Source organism: Ricinus communis, chromosome 10 (assembly GCF_019578655.1).
Source record: "Ricinus communis isolate WT05 ecotype wild-type chromosome 10, ASM1957865v1, whole genome shotgun sequence".
In the NCBI taxonomy this organism is placed as follows: domain Eukaryota; kingdom Viridiplantae; phylum Streptophyta; class Magnoliopsida; order Malpighiales; family Euphorbiaceae; genus Ricinus; species Ricinus communis.
The window spans coordinates 14,882,254-14,896,603 of NC_063265.1; the positions used below are offsets into that span (position 1 = coordinate 14,882,254).

At 32.1% G+C, this 14,350-nt stretch overlaps 2 protein-coding genes across 2 annotated transcripts; one reads left to right on the top strand and one right to left on the bottom strand.

Annotated features, from left to right (window-relative positions):
• Window positions 1-504: 504 nt before the first annotated feature.
• Window positions 505-2,147, bottom strand: LOC8284486 (heavy metal-associated isoprenylated plant protein 5). Its single transcript, XM_002519447.4, has 4 exons — window positions 1,855-2,147; window positions 1,550-1,764; window positions 1,383-1,461; window positions 505-1,272 (listed from the first exon to the last, which is right to left on the bottom strand). Exons 1-4 carry the CDS (start codon window positions 2,042-2,044, stop codon window positions 719-721), a joined length of 1,038 nt encoding a protein of 345 aa, XP_002519493.1. The 5' UTR covers window positions 2,045-2,147; the 3' UTR covers window positions 505-718.
• Window positions 2,148-8,154: 6,007 nt separating this feature from the next.
• Window positions 8,155-12,933, top strand: LOC8284485 (histidine--tRNA ligase, chloroplastic/mitochondrial). The gene is made up of 11 exons (XM_002519446.4): window positions 8,155-8,593; window positions 8,677-8,772; window positions 9,273-9,361; window positions 9,555-9,684; window positions 10,105-10,197; window positions 10,899-10,973; window positions 11,193-11,310; window positions 11,810-11,952; window positions 12,051-12,179; window positions 12,458-12,621; window positions 12,698-12,933. Exons 1-11 carry the CDS (start codon window positions 8,258-8,260, stop codon window positions 12,834-12,836), a joined length of 1,512 nt encoding a protein of 503 aa, XP_002519492.1. The 5' UTR covers window positions 8,155-8,257; the 3' UTR covers window positions 12,837-12,933.
• Window positions 12,934-14,350: the final 1,417 nt, after the last annotated feature.

The window sequence follows — 14,350 nt, forward strand, 5'->3', positions numbered from 1 at the left end:
ATTCTTTTCTCAACTCGTAGAAAAGTCCCAATTGAGTTGCTCTTTGTGCTGCCATCTTCCCACCACACCTCTCTTATCCCATCTCACATATCTATAACCCTAATCAATCATCTCAATATTGATTTTAACTTTCTTCGTTTCTTTTATATATTTGAGAATTTTGTTTCTTTTGTTTGTACTACTATGTAACACAAAGCCAAATGTAGTACCACCCAACCCAATAAACCCTTGTTACAAGTTTGGTTTAATCGTTAGTTGTAGAAAAGGAATATTATCAGGGACGGTAAACAGGTTCCATCCAAAAACTACCAAGAAAAGACAAAACCCAAACCAGAAAATAAAATAAAATTATAAATGCAAGATTGCACCAAGTGGCTTTGTATAAACCACTTCTTAAACAAATTACTAAGGACAACATAAGATTATATATATAATCATTTAAAATTAGATTTTATTTAAATGATTTGGGTACCTTTCAATTCGGGTGCATACAGATTAACAACATAAGAAAAATTAATTAGGAATTTTGATTAATTAAAGAACAAAGTAAACAAAACAGCCCAACTTAAACCGACAAAGGACCAAACAGGCCGGCCGGCGAGGGTACAACGTTAATATATTCCTCTACTAAAACCTAAGAAAAGAAAAAGGAGTATTTTTCTTTTTTCATATTTACTTTTATCTCCCTATTACTTAAACAAAAAAAAAGAAAAGCTATTTACATAATAGAACAGGCGTTAGGATTCTCCTCGCTGAACATCTGTGGAGCATGCATTGGATGGTTGTACATTGGTTCCATAACGTATCCTTGCTGTACATATCCCTGCTGTACATATCCGTATGATCCGTGGTTCATTACCGGGTTGTACGCTTGATGATTTACGGGGTAGTACCCTTGTTGATGATGTGGCTCGGCTGAATAACTGTGTCCAAATACTCCGTCTAACCAATGAGTCGGTGCCGGAGCTGGAAAATACTCCAGCTTGCTCACCTCCATCTTAGGTGGTTCCGCCGCCGGAGCCGGAGCGTCCTTTTTGCCTCCGTCTCCTTCTTTCTTTTCACCCTTTGCTTCTCCTCCGCCTTCTTTTTTCTCAGTCTTTGCTTCTCCTCCTCCGCCGCCGCCTTCTTTCTTTGGCTCATCCTTCTTCGGAGGTACCACCTCGACAGTTCTCTTGAGCTTGGCATTGAGGTAAGGAACCATTGTATTCACGTCCATTGTTCCTTTGACCGTCAAGAGATCTTTTGGTGCATCCACTGATACGCTATCAACTCCTGTTTATGAATTAAATTAAGAATCATTGTTAATGCAGTTTGAATAGTTGATTATTTAATCTTAGTTTAATAATAATAATAATAATAATAATTCATAATAATAATCATACCTTTGATTTTCACGATAATCTTCTTCATTTTTGAAACGCAACCATCGCAATGTGTTCTGATTTTCAAAACGACCGTACTCTGCACATTGTAATTGAAATTCAAATCAGTTACAAACTCAATTGGGAATTTAATCAACCGATTAATGGCAAATTAATTAAGGAATTACCTCTTTAGGTGGTTTCTTTTCTTCAGGTTTCTTCTCCTCCGGCTTCTTCTCCTCCGGTTTTTTTTCACCACCGCCGTCTTTCTTGGGTAGTGGAGATATAATATCAACTTTCTTCTTAGTTTTCTCCTCAAGCCTAGCCTTAACTTTCGCAGGGTCCACTTTACCGGTGACCGTCAGTTTGTTACCTTCACAATCTGTTTTCACCGCTTCCACGCCTAATTCAATAGCAACAAATTAAAGACCTGATATCGAAGAATTAGAAATTAACAAGGAAATGCTTTCTTGATTGTAGAAATTAGCAGTACCTTCTAAACGCTTAACAGCACTTCTAAATTTCTTGGCACAGCCTTCGCAATGCATGTCAATCTTGTAAACAGAAATAACCTTGGCATCATCTTTCTTTTCACCACCAGCATCAGCAGCTGGTTTCTTGTCAGCGCCAGCATCAGCAGCTGGTTTCTTTTCACCTTCGCTCTTTGCATCAGCAGCACCCATTTGTTACTGATATTGTTATTGTTATGTTACCCAAATTGCTACAAGTAAAGCTGTTATTGTTGGTGTTAATTTTTTTGTTTTTGGTTGAAGGTTTTGATAATGGAGGCAGAGGTGGGGAATATATAGGAGATTGATTGTATGTATGTGTATGTAGGTATGCCCATATGGATGGATGGATGGATGTGATTTTGATGATGCAGTATAGGAAACATGGGGATGTATGGGATGAGGTCAGGTTGGGCGGGCGTGATGTGTGCCGCCTGATTGGACTAATAGGCTATCAAGAAACGACGGCATTGAGGCCTAATCATATTTTCTTTTGACTTGACCCTGACTACTCTACTTAATTTACCCCATTGCCCCTCTTTTAACAGTCTACATTTATTATTTGTTAATTGTGGAAGGTAAAATATGCTACAGTATTTCCATTTTAATAAATAGTCAACTTTCAATTACTTCTTATAAGACTTTTTATTCATGTCCTTAATTGTTATCACTAATTTTCTTTTGAGATATTCTTTTATTATATTTTCAATAAAAGTTAAAATCTTAAAATTATTTACATTTGACTATATATTTATACTAATTAATTAAAGATACATTTAATATTAACTTACCAATTTAGTAATTATAATATAAAACAGATAAAAAAGAAAATTAATATAACAGCAATCAATACAGTTTTAGAATATAAATTTATATTTGAATTCCAATTAAAATCACATTATTAAAATCAAAAGAAAACAATAAAAACGATATTATCTTTGAAAGAAAATGGAAAAACATACTCTTTCCAAATCCTTCTTCGGATAAGAACAAAGACTAACGGGGGGGGGGGGGGGGGGGGGGGGGGTAGTTATGTAATTAAGTGGAGAGTAGAATTGTTACTGCAAAGAAGAGCATGCGTTGTCCTGGCGGCACCCACAGTAAATTATAGCTGGTTTTATGGGAGACGGTGAAATAATTTATATTATTATTTTATTATATTTAAATTGGTTTTTTTCTTTTTGCTGTTTATATATTCTATCGTGAATAATTCAGATTGTAGAATTCTAGTCTGGTCCATCTGTTGAAAATTGAAATCGATCCACTTAATGACCCATTAAACGTTGCTTTCGAAAATTGAATTTGGCACAGAGTGTTACTTTGTAATCTTCATTCCAACAGCCAATCCTTATGAAAATACTGTTATTTAATTGTTAATTTCCAACACATTTAGATCAGAGTGACTAGATATTGCATTGGAAATAATGACAATACTAATAATAGTAATAATAATAATAATAAAGTAGTCTGAAATATTCAAGATTTGCACTTGTTTAATCATAATTAAATAAAATGAACAAATCTAGAACCAATTTGATTCTATGTTTAACAAATAAATCAAAAAATCTTTCTTGATTGGATAATGATTTAATAATAATGAGTAGCATTTCTTATAGTGTAAACTGGGATGCATGATCCCACTACCGGTGATGGTAGCTTACTAGTTAAAATTCTTTTTACTTCTTTTTTTTGAGTTCAATTTTAATATTATCATCTTATATTTATATAATTATTAAAAAATTTAGATATTTAATTATTAAATTAATAATTAAAAATAAAATAGCATATATTGTCGGTTAAATTATAAAGGAAAAATATCTTATTAAAATTGGACAGAAAAAAATACTAACTTATAACAATTTGAATTCAAATCATAAGGAGCTTTTAACTAAATTAAATTTGATTAAAATCTAAAAAATTAATAGAATTTATTTGTAAATTCAAAGTTTACTTTGTTTGAATAAAATGAAAGTTAATTTATAATTCTAAATATTTAAATTTTTATGAAATTAGTTATAACTAAATTAAAATTTTTTTAAATAGGTAAAATTTTCAAATTAATTTTATACTAATTTGTTAATATATTCTATAAGACCAATATATCTCTTTCAACTTCATCATTTTCATTTTACTTTATTTCTCATATTTTTTTGAAATAAAATAAATTTTTAATAAATTTTAACCGAACAATAGCATTTTAGTAAAAATATATTTATTTAATTCCTCTCATCTATAAAAATATTTTTTTGCAAATAAATAGAAATATTTGTGATATTCAAATAAAATAATAATAATAACGAGTGGTGACATGTAAAACACACAAATTCGAGCTTTTACTCTTATAAAAGTTTTATTTGCTAAAGTTTTTTCTCAAATAAATTGATTTTGCATATAACCGTATGTACTAATTTCAACTAATACATTGGAATCATAGGAACTAATTCCAAAGAATTTCAACTAAAGAAAAGTCATATTCTTTTTTCTTTTTTTATATTTATTATACATCTTATTTCAAAGTATTATATTTGATTTAACCATAGCCCTTTGATGCATTAACATCAAGATTCACATTCTTCACCTTGGTAATTCCTACATTAATTTAATTTAATTTATTCATGTAACTTGTCCATATTTCGTAACATTTCATGTAAGCCGAGTAACTCATTCATCCATTAAATTTTGTAATCTTTCAAATTTGTTTCTTTCATTATCTTATTGTAGCTTATAAGATAATATATACATGATTTTGTTGATACATGTTGAAATAACCGTTTAGATTAATTTGTTGAAATATTGAAATAAATGTTTAGGTTAATTTGAATTTATGAATTCAAATCAACATAAACATTTATATTTATACATATTACGTTTTATGTTAAAAATAAATCTCGTAAATAATTATATTCGCCTTTAAACATTTACGTCTAATAAATTTGTTTTCTTTAAATTTAAATACTTATATTGTAATAGTTGAGCTTTCATCTTTATAATCAACGTAAAAGAATAGCTACTCTTATTATATAGGAAAAGTTTCAGTAAATTACTCTGTTAATTTAATGTATTTTCACTTTAGAGTCTATAGTTTACTTTTTCTGACTTCAATATCTTATGAATATGATCTTTAGCAAATAACAACCAAATTGCATAATATTAGTGTATTGGCGTGTTGGTGCCAAATCTTTAATAATAGTGTATAATTTAATTTTTATTTACTAATATTCATGTCCGCACGATACTAAAGTAAAAAAAAAAACAAGATATACCACAAATTTTAAAATTAATAATTTAATAAAGTTTTCCGAACTGTATAAGCTAAGGCTAATTGAATCCTATTAACTTTGAGAATTTGTCTTCTTTATGGCAATACTCATGTCTCATAGCTCCACTATTTCGTCTAGAATTCAACTTGAATCTCAAACTTACTATGCCAAAACAAACAAACAAAAAAACCATGAATCACATGCCTCTCTTGCATTGCTAGCCATCATATTAAACTGCTATAGCCAAAGATTCTCCACGCAACAATAATTTATCCCTACCCATCATTACGTATAGGAAATTAATTTCTATCTTTTTTCTTTTCTTACACAAAAGAAAGAAAAGAAAAAAAACTAATCTGTGGGTTCTCATTTAATTACATAATAAAGCCCTACAGACAGAGGAGTGATGAGTTGACTTGCTAAAGGAACTATGCAAATGAGGACATAAATGAAGCATGTGACTTTAGTATTATTACACGACTTCATGAGAATGCTTATAATATCAGTTTCTGTTCTATCTTTAAAAACTCAACTTCTAACAGCCATGAAGATGGACCTTCCCACACATTTGAGAGGGACAGACAGAAAGGAAGGTGTCCTGAGCACCAAATTACAATTGATATTTCACAGCAAAATATTTGATCAGATCCCAAAACACTGTGCATGTTCGAGAGATAGAATATGACAAGTTCGCAATCATGTGCTACCTCCATATGGATCAGTTCAACGATAGATATAAATGAAGGGACCATTTGCAAGTAAATTTTTAGAAACCCTACTCATTCCATGTGCTTGCTTGTAAGGTTATACTAATGAATAGCAAAATTCAATTCTAAATAGGAAGCCGACATTTCTTTTTTGTTTTTTTCTTCCTATCTGCAGAAATTAGCAGAAACAAATGTCATGTGTTTCAGATATGTTTTTCTTGGAAGAGGATGGCAAATATGTCGCACATATATAAATGTATGATTGGCTAAACATTATTGGATGGATTCAGCAAAAACTTTTGCTGATAATGAAGAAGAAAAGCCAAGAAATGGTTGGCCATGTTCAAACAGCAACATCCTCCCATCCATGCCTACCAAGAAATTTCCTAGAACCCTCTTCCAAGTAACTGAAAAGAAAAGGAAAAAATAAAAAAACAATACACATGTGAGCTTTGGAAAGCACCTACAAGAATTCCATATTATTTATAAAATGCCAAAAATGAATTTGAAACACGTGCACTTTTGGGGGCTTAATATAATAATTTATAAGTACATATTTGTGCAATTTGGTCATCGACTTGTCCTGGGTGATGAAGGAGTTCACTTGTGTACATTTTAAGCAGTGCTAGTGCTAGTAGGTACTGACCTTGAAATTCCCCTTCCCAAGTTCCCATTATTAAAAAGAATTTTAAGTATGTATTAGATGATATTAAGTCACATGCTTTAATTATTAATCTTCTTGTTTTTTTTTTTGCATTTTTCTTCTTGGAAGAGGACAATCACCTACTGCTTTAGATCTGTCATTTTAAATGTTTTAATTTCTATTTCTTCACGGGCCAACAATCAAGAACCTTCCTGCCCTATTTCTTGAATCTTCTTTTGTAGCAGTAACAGCAAATTAGCAACATCATGTATTGAACAGGGACCAATATTGTTCTAAAGAAACAAAGAAACCATTGATTTTTTTTATTTAAATTTTTTGGATGAAGAAGGAGGCTAGAAACGCGTAGACAACAATACATATGATACAAATCTTGGAAAGGACACTCTAGTATTGTCCTGAAACTGCCGCTGAGTAATAGCACCAGGCAGATAATTGAAGAACGTGGCAGCCTACGGCGAGGCTCAAACCCATGTTGGCCAACTCCTAAATTTGGCCAACATGGAAACCAGAGACGCGTGACGATACGATACGACACGGAAGTATAATTTTTTTTTTAAAATATTAAAAAACAAAATGTTAGAAAAATGTTATATATATATACATATAAAATACTCAAAAATCAAGTTAATATTTTTATTAAAATTTAAATAATTATAAACAAATATTCTAGATTTTTTACTGCATTATTGTGTTTATCATTATAAAAAGTTATAAATTAAATACAATTAATATAATAGGTCATGTTGATATATAATAAATATTATATTACCTGATTTGTTAATTAAATTACTAGCTGATATTTATTAAATTTAAAAAAAATAGCTACTTACTATAGACCAAAAGAAAATACTGTATGAAAAAAGGAGAGAGAGAGAGAGAGAGATTTTTATCTTTTTTAAAGTAGGAAATTCCAATTAAATAGATAAATTTGCATTATAATTTTTTTAGAATTTTCAAAAATAAATAAAAAATAATAGAAAATGATTTCTAAATTTTTTAAAATATATCTGAAAAATATCGGCATTCAAAATATATCCGATTCAGAGTTTCTGTACAACTGATGCAAAACCATCAGCACTCCGATTCGCTGACCTGTAGATATGAGAGTGGACTGTAAGATTTCAGAATAATATTGTTCAGAGTTGCAGAAGCTACCCAGTTTACTAGTCTGTTAAAGCTCCGACTAAAGGTACTTAAAGACAGGAACGCCAACCACCTTATTCAAAATATACAAAACAATTCCGAGTGACAATGTTCAGCAGTTTGTTTCAAAAATACAAGAGGACCAACGCATATTAATTGCCAAATGGATTGATGAAGTTCTATTTTATGTCAATCTTACTGACTCAAATGATGCGATACATTCCTCTCCAATTGATCAGGAAAATACCTTTTTCTTTATTTAGTAATATAAAATGTTGCAAACATAACTTTTACGGATAATAAAATATTTAAAATTTGAACTCAAAATATTAATTAAATTAAAAAATATTTTTAGCCCGAATGACAGCAATTTTTTTTTTTTAAAAGCCTTGGCCAATTGGGCTGCTAGACATTATAAGCATGATAGAGTTTTCTTTTAGCCCAGGCTCTTCGGCCTCTACCTTATCATTATAGCTAGCCCATTCCCTTTCAGCCCAGGCCCAAAATACACTATCTCCTTCTCCTCGAATCGGCCGCGACTAGCAAGCACCACCAGTGAACCAAAACTGAGCTCCAATTGCGCGCCCGCGCGCTCGCTTTGCCGGCCACCGTCATGCCTCCGATCACATCTTCACTTCACATACGCTTCAGCCTTCACATTAAACCAATCTTCCTTTCGTTTACTCGCTTCTCTCACTCATCACTTTCACCTCGGAAATTACCTCTGTCAATATACCCTAGAACTCTTTCCTCTATCGCCTCCTCTTATTCTCCAATCGATAATGTGACCTGCGGCGCAGGCGGAGGAAGGTCCGGCGGCCTAACTTCTCCCCCACCGGTTCTTGAAGAACCAATTGAAAAAATCGACGTGAATCCTCCGAAAGGAACCAGAGATTTTCCTCCTGAAGAAATGCGACTCCGTAACTGGCTCTTTAACAATTTTAGAGAGGTAAAATCGAATAGAATTCTCCTTCTCTCTATACAATGCATAACAGTTTAATAACTGTGAGTTTTATTGTTGATTTTTTGAAGGTGTCTAAGCTGTATGGATTCGAGGAGGTTGATTTTCCTGTTCTGGAAACGGAAGCCTTGTTTATTAGGAAAGCTGGGGAGGAGATTAGGGATCAGGTTAGTGTGTGTATTAGGTTCTTTAGATACATCGTTGTTACTTTTATTAATTAAATAAAATTTCTTTACAGATTTTATATGGATAGCATGATTGACACAGTGATGATTTATGTTATAGATGTTGTTTTAGCCAAAACAAAAAGAGGAATATTGATTATGCCAACTGGTTTCAGATTATGCTTTGTCGTGGACTGCGTTTACTATAGCCCTTGAATGCGTGAAGTGTACTATTGGAAAGATAACATGCTTTAAATATACCAAACATGTGTACTTACATGTTTGTTAAAATGCTTAGGTCATATATAACAAGCATTATTGCATGTATCTGCTTTTTTTCTTTTTAGTGGTTATGGTAATGTTTCTTTCTTGTTTGTTGAGTATGAGGTGCAAATTTGCAATCTATAGATTCTTGAATTACCTGTACTTTAGACTCATCAATATGTTATGTTAAAAGCTTCAGAATGCTATTTCTTTTTTTCTTTTTTTTTTTAAATTTGCAGTTATATTGTTTTGAAGATCGTGGAAATCGTCGTGTTGCATTGAGGCCTGAGCTTACTCCTTCTCTGGCAAGGCTAGTAATACAGAAAGGGTATGGATTTAACAGTGTTCCCTGCTTTTATTTGACATGCTGCCTTCTTTATTTTGTGCATTTTTTATTTGATGTTTGATTTGACATTTTAGCATGCCAAAAAGCTATAATTGTTTATTTATTTATTTGCCTGTGATTTTTGTATCCAGGTAAGGATCCCAGAATTTGATCCCCATGTTTTTTTTTGGTTCAGAAAATCAGTACCCCTCCCATTGAAATGGTTTGCTGTGGGACAGTGTTGGCGATATGAGAGGATGACAAGGGGTCGTCGTCGTGAGCATTATCAGTGGAATATGGATATTATTGGGGTACCTGGAGTCACTGTAAGTGGTTCCAATTTTATTTTTTTTCTTTCAGGAGTTGACCTAATTTCATGGTATTTTCCTTTTATCACATTGATCTTCATTGCTTTATTTGCTTTCTTATCCACTTGTGACATCACAATAGAACTTTTAAGTGTTAAAATTTTTTTCTACTTGTTTTCCCTAGTCCCTACCGTCTCTCAGACATGCAAGTATTTATGTTCACTCAGTTGGATATACAAATGCGTGCACATAGTTATACCTCTTTCTCTCTTGTCGGATGGACAGCTTTGTGAAGCCCTCACTCGGTTGGCCCCAACTCCTGCAATATATTTCCCTTCACACAATTCTTCTAAATTACAATCTTACATGTCCTTCCTATTCGTGGTCAAGCTGTTTTTTTCTTTTTCGTAATGAAGTTTTTCTCTACTTGTATTTTAGGCAGAAGCAGAGCTTATTTCATCTATTGTCACATTTTTCAAGCGCATTGGAATTACTGCATCAGATGTTGGATTCAAGGTTTCTAGCCGAAAGGTATTCAATTGTTTCTTTGGTGGAATGCAGACTATTGCTGGAGGTTCTTGGAATGTTGCTTTTTAGCTGATGTGATATGTTCTCTCTATAAGTGGACAGTTGCCAGAGTTTTCTTCTATTTAATAGTTTTAGCATAAATTACAAAGCGTTCCATGTGCATTCCAGAATTGTGGACTCTGGAGAGTTTGATGTATTGCTCCTACAGTCCTACTGAGTGCCCTTAACTCTGCAATTGTTCATTTAAATTGATTGATTTTGCTAAATTACAATAGGAATTACTTATAGCAGTAGTAGAAAAGAACTTACATACCACCCACCCTCTTAAGAAGAACAATTTATTATGCCAACATATAGGTAGTAAAAAATAAGAAATCAGTCGAGCTTTGTATATCAATTCCCGATTATGATATTGGAGAATGGTGATTAGTGGCCTGAATCAAGCCTAGGCTAAGAGTAGTTCATCATTTTGCAAATTTCTTCTGTTAGAGACTTTTCCAGTGGTAGTTTACCACGGATGCTGAGAACTCTCAAAATGTGCCTATCTTATGAGGCATAGAACTTTCATCATGATAAAAATGATGGTTGTACCCAATGTATATGGCAATAAGAATAATATATGGTTTTCATGTTGAATTTACATTCTAAAATGAAAGCATGCTGAGAACCCCTATATATTAATTTTTTTTAAGCTTTTCTTACAGGTTTTGCAGGAAGTATTGAGATGTTATTCCATATCTGACAATTTATTTGGCAAAGTTTGCATCATCATCGACAAGGTTGGTTACTAACTTGTCATGTTTCTAGATGCAATTTCTTCCGGTTCTTTTCAATGTTCATAGTCAAATTTGTAACAGACTCCAGTCCTTGGTTGCATCTTATGACTTGAAATTTGATTATTCGCTTGGATTGATGCTATCCATACTTATAATTGTCTTAATCTGGTTGCGACAACTTATTTTCTTTCTTTTGGCATTGCTGATGCTGCTGGTGAACAGATTGAGAAGATTCCTGTTGCTGAAATTAAGAAAGAATTGAAGTCAGTGGGGATGTCAGAGGAAGCTGTTGAGGAGCTACTGCAAGTACTTTCCATAAAGTCATTGACAAAGTTGGAAGGTTGGATTCAACAAGTGGATTGAGAAGTTACTTAAATTTAATTTTTGGCAATGAATATGAGGTTATTCTCTGGCTTATTATAAGTGTTCAATACTAAATTGCAACATGATATGACAGCAAGAAATCTTGTATTAGTGGTGGAGAATCTAAAGGTATTGGTAAAATGGCAGTCACAACTAGGTTTTCGTAGGACTTAAGGGTGATGTGGAAAATTTGCATAATGGACCCTACCCTCTTTTTGTTTAGTGTAGCATTAATTTACTTTTTCCTGCATACTTCTTTTTTTCGCTTTATGTTGTTAGTCTTACAGCTTGTAGATAAAATTACATAAAGAATAAGATCTGCTCCTCATGAAACAACAATGTAGAGAAGCCAATTCCTTTAGATTCTAAATTGGTAAAATTCAGATTCTCAAAATTGAATTGATCAAGCAAGGATACTGCTGGAGATAATGCAATTCCTAACTTCTAATTTTATATGAATGCTTTTGTGATTGTAGAGATACTCGGAGGTGCAGGGGAAGCAATTGGTGATCTTAAACAACTTTTCTCACTCGCCGAAAAGTTTGGTTATTCTGAGTGGATTCAGTTTGATGCTTCAGTTGTCCGCGGCCTTGCATACTACACTGGTATTGTTTTTGAGGTGAGATTTATGACATTGTTTTTTTCTTATTTGCATTTTTAACATATGCCCTAATACTTAATTAACTGCCTAAAATATTTTAAATTCTTTTCTTCTAGGGTTTTGATAGAGAAGGAAAGTTGAGAGCCATATGTGGTGGTGGGAGATATGATCGCTTACTTTCTACTTTTGGTGGGGATGACCTTCCAGCTTGTGGATTTGGATTTGGTGATGCCGTTATTGTTGAAGTAAGTGGAAAGTTTCTTATTCTGTTAAGGGACATCAAACTCCCTATCCCAAACATAGGCGCCATTGGTCGAATTTTTAACTTGTTAGTTAATCACAATTATAATGATACATGGATTTATTCTTCATTTCAGTAAGTATTACATAACCATCGAATATCTTCTTTTCTTCTATCGTTTTCTTTATTCTCAAGCCTTATTGATTTGCTATCAGACTTATTTTGTTCATTGAATTTTTCGTCTTTTAAAGTATCAACTTATCTTTTCACTGTTGGTGGTAGCTACTCAAAGAGAAGGGTCTCCTACCAGAACTCGGCCTTCAAGTAGAGAACATTGTCTGTGCTCTAGATAGCGATCTTCAAGGAGCAGCTGCTAGAGTTGCTACCATACTCAGAGAGAAAGGACAAAATGTTGATTTAGTTTTGGAAGACAAACCTCTTAAATGGTATTTACTCCATCGTTTTGATGTACGGTTCTCTGGAAATTTCTTATACTGATACCTCCCACTGCCTATCTTTCAGGGTGTTCAAAAGGGCTGCACGTATAAACGCACAGAAGCTTGTGTTAGTAGGAAAAACAGAGTGGCAAAAAGGTATGGTTGGAGTAAAAATCCTGTCGACTGGTGAACAGTACGAGGTTAAGCTCGACGAGCTACAGTGATAAATGTAATAGAATATTTTGTCATTTTTATGTACTGTAACTGTATTGATGCCTGTGGTTTACTAATAGGTATAATTTATTATATTGTTTTTATTTATATTAATTTATTAATATCACCAAGCATGGCAAAATTAGGTTGTATTTTGAATGGCGAAAACCTTGAAATATTGAGTGGGATGAATAAACTGAATTTGGAAGTCAACAAAATATACAACCAAGATAGTTGAAGAATTAACAGAAAAGCTTATTTTTAGAGTGAGACTGATATGAGATAAATAGGATGAGATATCATTGATTATATTAGTATTATGTATATGGTATCCTTTAAGTATGTATGGGATCCTCTGACTTCAACAGCGAAAACCTGTAAAAATACTAGAATCGAAATAATTGAAATTTTTATAAATAAATTGGTGATCCATTTTTATTATTATTATGATGGTGGTTTTTAGTAAAAGCGTCGTCACGAAATCATATTGTAAAATAATCAAACCAGGATGAATGAGACCGATTTTTTATATATATTTATTAATAATTATTTATATTATATAAATAATACTTATTAAAAATAATTATAATATTATAAAATATTTTATATAACTCAAGTAATTATTATCAAAATAAAAAAAATGCTACATGTTAAAAAAAGTAATTATAATATTATAATGTACTTTATACTCTATAAAAAAATACGTTATATATTAAGATATCATTATTGTAATACGTATACTAATATACATTACTCTAATATTAAATTTATAATTTACTATCTACTAACTTAACTCTAATACCTTTTCTTTACTATATACCTACACACCCAAAAGTTCTTAACAAGTCTCCTCCTCTTTAGAATACAATACCGCTAGACACCCTGCTCCTATTTTGCAATTTAGAAAGATAAAACTCCTGCGGCATGAGAAATCAAAGAAGAAGGAAGAAATTGGCTCGGCGTCCTTCCTATTTAGAACACGCCGCGCACCTCTTAATTTTCAATTTAGAAAGACAAAATCCCTAAGGTAAATTTCTAGATAGAAAATCAAAAAGAAAAGGGAAGAAATTGGCTAGTCTAAACGTCTTACTCTTTAGCGCCACACATAATTGGCTCAAAGAATGCTCACGCTTCCTCTTTAAGCGCTTCATTCTATTCTTTGTTGGCCCTATCTTGGTCGATACGATGGGTTCGTATTTACTTTTATTTCTCATTAGGCTATTACAAGCACAATCGCAAAATATTTTGTTTTAATGATTGCCATATGTAAAATATTTTTATGCTAGCAGTAACATATATATTTAATGGTTTATATTTGAACATTTAATGAATTATTATATTTACAGGTGATTGAATTGCAAAACATGTTGTTCAAGAATGTGATTGCAATTCTAATTCAGACTTTCATGCTATTTTCTTTAGGTTAATAATCATATTTTCTCTAAATATGAGATTAAAGTTGTGTTTTAAAATTTTTTAGAACCGAAAATAGCACCGAACCGAACTTTAGTTAATCGTAAAAATT